The sequence below is a fragment of the Wolffia australiana genome, chromosome 3, assembly GCF_029677425.1.
Source record: "Wolffia australiana isolate 7733 chromosome 3, ASM2967742v1".
In the NCBI taxonomy this organism is placed as follows: Eukaryota; Viridiplantae; Streptophyta; class Magnoliopsida; order Alismatales; family Araceae; genus Wolffia; species Wolffia australiana.
In genome coordinates this window covers 20,507,377-20,512,500 of record NC_135837.1, presented here as the reverse complement: position 1 = coordinate 20,512,500, position 5,124 = coordinate 20,507,377, and the positions used below count along the sequence as shown (strand labels likewise).

Below are 5,124 nucleotides of genomic sequence, written 5' to 3'. Positions count from 1 at the left end.
TCTGATTCAAATCCAATCCCTAAGCACAAACTGTATGCTCTATAAGTAGTCAAGGGAGAGAGGGAGAGGGAGAAGGGGAGAGAGAGAGAGAGAGAGAGAGAATCAGAAAGACAGGAAGGGAGGGAGGAAGGAAGGAAGGAAGAAAGAAAGAAAGAAAGGATGAGATAAAGAAGAGAGAGAGGACGAGGAGAGAGGGAGTATGTGAGTTAATTTGAGAAAGAAAGAGGGAGAACATGAGCAACTACGGCGCAGGCGCGCAGACGGGACGATTTTTTCATCCCAGGATGAAAACATCGTCCAGTCCGCAAGGTTGGATGAAAATTATGACAGAAATTCATCTGGAGAGCTCCGGATGGGACGGTTTTTGTCCACTTGGACAAAAAACCCGTCCCGTCCAGAGGTCTCTGACGAAAAAACTATCCCCTCTGCGTCCCTGCATTGATTATAGTTCCTGATAATCCGGGACGTGGACGATGGACGGGACTGGTCAAAGATTGTCCCGTCTGACGTCTGAAATCATTGAAGGGACACGGACGGGATTGTTTTTTATCCGAGACCTCCAGACTGGACGATTTGTTCGTCCCGTCGGGAGGTTTTGGGACGAATTTCCGTCCCGCTTTCCGTCCAACCGCGCGGACGGGACAACTTTTTCATCCTGGAACGATAAAACCGTCTCGTCCGCATTCCTGCACTAGTATAGTTCAGTTTCGTCCGGGACTTGGACAATGGACGGAACGGGACGAAGATTGTCCCGTCCAACGTCCGGAATCAATGCAGGGACATGGACGGGACGGTTTTTTTGTCCGAGACCTCCGGACGAGACGATATTATCGTCCAAGTGGATGAAAACTGTCCCGTCCGGAGGTCTTGGGACGAATTTCTGTCCCGATTTTCATCCAACCTTGCGGACGGGACTATTTTTTCGTCCTGGGACGAAAAAACCATCCCGTCCATGTCCCTGCACTACAGCACTGATTCTGGATGTCGGACGGGATGATCTTCGTCCCGTCCTGTCCATCGTCCTTGTCCCGGACGATCCGGAACTATATGAGAAGCTAAGAGTGAGAGAGAAAATAGAGAGAGCGAGAAAGAGATTCAGAGAAACAGGAAGAGATGGAAACGATGAGAGAGAGGGTAATTCTGCTCCCTGAACCCTTGGTTGAACTGTATATGTACTGTCAATTGCTCACTAAATAAGACATTAGTACAAAAACATGAATTTTGAGCCATAGGATAGTAACTCTTGACTTATACCCGAATATATTTCACACTAAAACTTATGAATTATGCCTTCAAAATATCAAATATCCAATATCCGACGGCTTTGACAAATCTGCTAGTGGCTTTGGCTTTGCCAGCACACGCCCCACTTTGCGGCATGACATGCGGCAGCTGGATTAAGCTAAATGAGCAGCTGGATTGATCAGATCGATTATCTTAATCAGATCAGGGATCTATAAGAGAACAGGTCCTATGGATTGGATTGGCCATTGGGCCTTACCAAGGTTAGGCTTAACAATTGATCGACTTTGTCAGTCAGATTTATTCTTCATCATCTCATTATTCTGATCAGACGATCAATTAGGATCCTGTCCGATCAGCTTCAATCACCTGATCAGATTCGATCAGGTGGATTTGTTCAACAAGAAATCGAAACGAATGTAGTAAAGAGAGATCAGAATCAACCATTTTGTCTGGTCAACAATAGAAACTTTGGAAAGCAATAAAGATTGGAATACAAACATCTTAAGCAGATTCTCTAAGCTCAAAAATAAAAAAGTGAAATCAGAACAAACCATTTTGTCTGGTCATCAATAGAAATTCTAGAAAGCAGTAAAGATTGGAATATAATCATTTCAATCAGATTTTTTTTGCCTAAAATAGAGTAGGCAGAACACATGGGTCGCCAAGTTAAAATAAGAAACTGATAAAAAGCTTACATGGACTGCCATAAATTCTCAATGGCATTGAAAACAGAGCAACATAAACCTGCCGAAGAGACTAAAGACTCCACAACCCGTCTAATGGAGCTTAACTCATCGTGAAACTGAGAGTTCAACACCAGGTAAGAGTAATGCTCATCAATCACCAGCCCAAGTCCCATCACCACAGATTCAAGAGAAGGAACCAGCTGACAGAACTTCATTCCAAAGGCAGGCCCCGCCTCCGGGCAAGAACAACACTCCGGAAACCGTTCATACTTCTCCAGCCATTTCCTCAAATATCTAATCAATCGCAGAAGTTCTAAACTCCCAAGTTTAGAAATCGCAGAAGACATGAAAATTCCCTCTAAATTTGGTGAACTGAAGAGGCTATGCAAGCATAATTCTGAGGAAGAGAACCCATCAATCGCCATCATCAGCAAAATCGAAGCTTCCCTCGCAAGACTTGTTAATTCATCAGTCAATCCCTTCTGGGTCGCCTTCTCCAAAGCTAAAAGCCCTTCTCTCTCCCACTCCTCTCTCACCTTCATGAAACTCTCACGAGATCCTCCCGGAGGAGAGAGGAAAAACTCTAGCATAAGGCTAAGTTCCTGGACACCAATTTCAGAAATATTTTTAGCGTAGAGGCAGAGCAAACCTGGCTGTTTCTTCTCCAGCAGCTTCTGGGGAAGATCTTTCGGGCCCAGAAACCCAATTAAGCCGTTCAGAATCAAGGATTCGAGCGTCTCCCACTGGGCTAGAGCAACGCAAGCCTCCGCGATAAGCCCAATTAGTTCACCCCCAACTAAACTTTTCAATTTCTTCTTCGGCAGCGAGTTCAGAAGCTCTTGAATTTCCCCGTCGCCGAGAGATTTGCTGTTCTTCAGCTTGCGCCGCAGTTTTTTCGCCAACGTTTCTACCATCTTGATGTTCTTTTCATCGGATTTCGGGATCTTCCAGCCGACGACGCGATTCGTCAAAGAGCCGGCATGGGCATCTCCATCTTCGCAGGTTAGATCTTTGAAAGCAATTTCACCGTCGAGAATTACCGGGAAATTCGTAGTGGGATGGCTGGGCGCGTCGTTTCCACCGGAGGCGGCCCTCTTGATGGTGTCGAGGAGCGCCATCGCCAGAAGAAGCCGCTCTGAAGAGGTCGACGGTAGGGTTTTAGTCGGAGGTTGAAGAAGGGAAAGGTAGGGTTTTTGTTTTCGCGCTAAGCGCTGCTGGGTCCTTCTTATAAACCCCTAAAAGTTCAAGATATATGTTTTATTCTCTTCTTTTGTACTTATTACTTTTCTTTCTGTTTTTCTTTTATATGTTATGAATTCTAAAGACATTTGTTGGCCGCTGTGAGCGCGATTTATTGAGTTAAAATAATTTGAATTATATTATTTACACATAATCCAATCTTTAAAAACCAGGAGATTAATATTTAAGACTTACTGAATTAACTAATATAAAGTCAAATTATTTGAATGTCAATAATCTCTTTGATATCATGTTAAATTTCTTAAATGTGTATTTATTGATTTTGAAGTGTGGTTGTCATGTTTGTTTTTAATATGATTAAATTGTGCTTTTGAATTTAGAATTCTAATATTTGGTATGTTGGATTGAGTGATAACCAATGAAAAGCTAGATGGACTTAGGATCCCCAAGGCATGGTTGATTAACAAAGAGGTGTATTTTTTCTGGGCTAATTTAAGTTTCACTATGTCTCTCCGTCGATGACTCCCTTCTTCTCCCTTCTTCTTGACGGTCCTTCTCTCCTGATTTGAATGTAATGGTAAGAAGATCTTCGCAGATATTGAGAGACATGAACTGATAAGATACAGATATAGAAGGTGATGAGGACCACATTGTAAATATAGAGGCCAGACATATGTACGACTCGAGAGGACTCATTCAAATAGCCAGATGACTATGTGTTCAACTTTGTGCAAAACCATTTGATCATTGTGTGTTTTATTTTATCTTAAAGTTCTGTTCTGATTTGTTTAGTGTGCTTGGAGAATTATATCTTGGATAATCCATAACAGCCAAACCTAACAAAACTTACTTGCTTCTTATCCACACGCCTGATTTGCCATGGATTTTAATCAGCCATGAGAAGTTCAAATGTATATATCATTGTGTACAAGCTCAAATATATATATATATCATTATGGCTGGTGTGCAAGATACATGAGGCAAGCGAATGCATTATAGACAAATAAGGTCGCAGACAAATAAAGGTTTTTGCACATAGTATTGCTCAATTGAGATGTGCAAAAATTGAAGAACGAGACAATTTCTTAGGAATCACCATCAAAGTGATAATCACGGATCTTTTATGTAAAACTATTTATTCACAAGCTTACTAAGAGCAACATATGGGAGAGTATGGCTGATGTTGTTGTAAGTATGCTTTAGGAATTTGGCCTTAACTCATCGTTGTGCCTGAACTTAATTTTTACATTCTTATGTCCTAATAGCAATTGAAATATTTGTATTAGGTTTGTACAATTATCACTCGCACTACCTTCAGTAGCAAAGAGATTATATGAATTCTTACATACAAGTTAATTCAGGTTAAACACACACTTCAGCATGTGACCCATTCCATGCCCTTGACACATTATAAATCTAGTTATACTTGTCGCCATTCTCGGCCTTCACATTTGAACAGTCATCAACTTTGAAGACAAAAAAGTAGCGTTATTGGATGACCAGATAGTGCTGCACTTAGACCCCCCCCCCCCCCCCCCCACCCCAAGACAACATTAGTTTAACTAGTTGTGTCCTACATTAGGGAAGTGATTAGTTTTGATCCAAAATTTTAAGCATAAGAGAGGAGGTATCATGACATGTGCAAAATCCTGGTGCTCCAAACAGTAGAAAATTCTGCTTCGATTATTCAATTAGGTATTTTGCATCCAGATGTGATGTGACGATGACACGACAACAAAGAAACTAAAATAAATGTTATTATTGACATTTGTTGCATATTGCATCATGGCATGAATCAGGAGTGCAAAAAAGGATCCATCATGTTGTGTCTTTATCCCCAGGAGGTTATTTAGCATCCTTGAGGATACAATGGACACCATCAAGAAGCATCACAGAGAGATCACTGAATGTAGGCATAATTAATTCTTTTAGCTTTTGACTTTGATTTCAGTTCATTTTTTAACAGTTTTCATATTTTCCATTCATGCTTCCA

At 41.5% G+C, this 5,124-nt stretch overlaps 1 protein-coding gene across 1 annotated transcript; it reads right to left on the bottom strand.

Annotated features, from left to right (window-relative positions):
• Positions 1–1,848: 1,848 nt before the first annotated feature.
• LOC144701266 (uncharacterized) lies at positions 1,849–3,138 on the bottom strand. Its single transcript, XM_078573032.1, has one exon. It carries the CDS (start codon positions 3,047–3,049, stop codon positions 1,937–1,939), a length of 1,113 nt encoding a protein of 370 aa, XP_078429158.1. The 5' UTR covers positions 3,050–3,138; the 3' UTR covers positions 1,849–1,936.
• Positions 3,139–5,124: the final 1,986 nt, after the last annotated feature.

Excerpts from the sequence above, each read along its gene's own strand:
- LOC144701266 (XM_078573032.1), bottom strand. The coding sequence starts at position 3,049 with ATGGCGCTCCTCGACACCATCAAGAGGGCCGCCTCCGGTGGAAACGAC.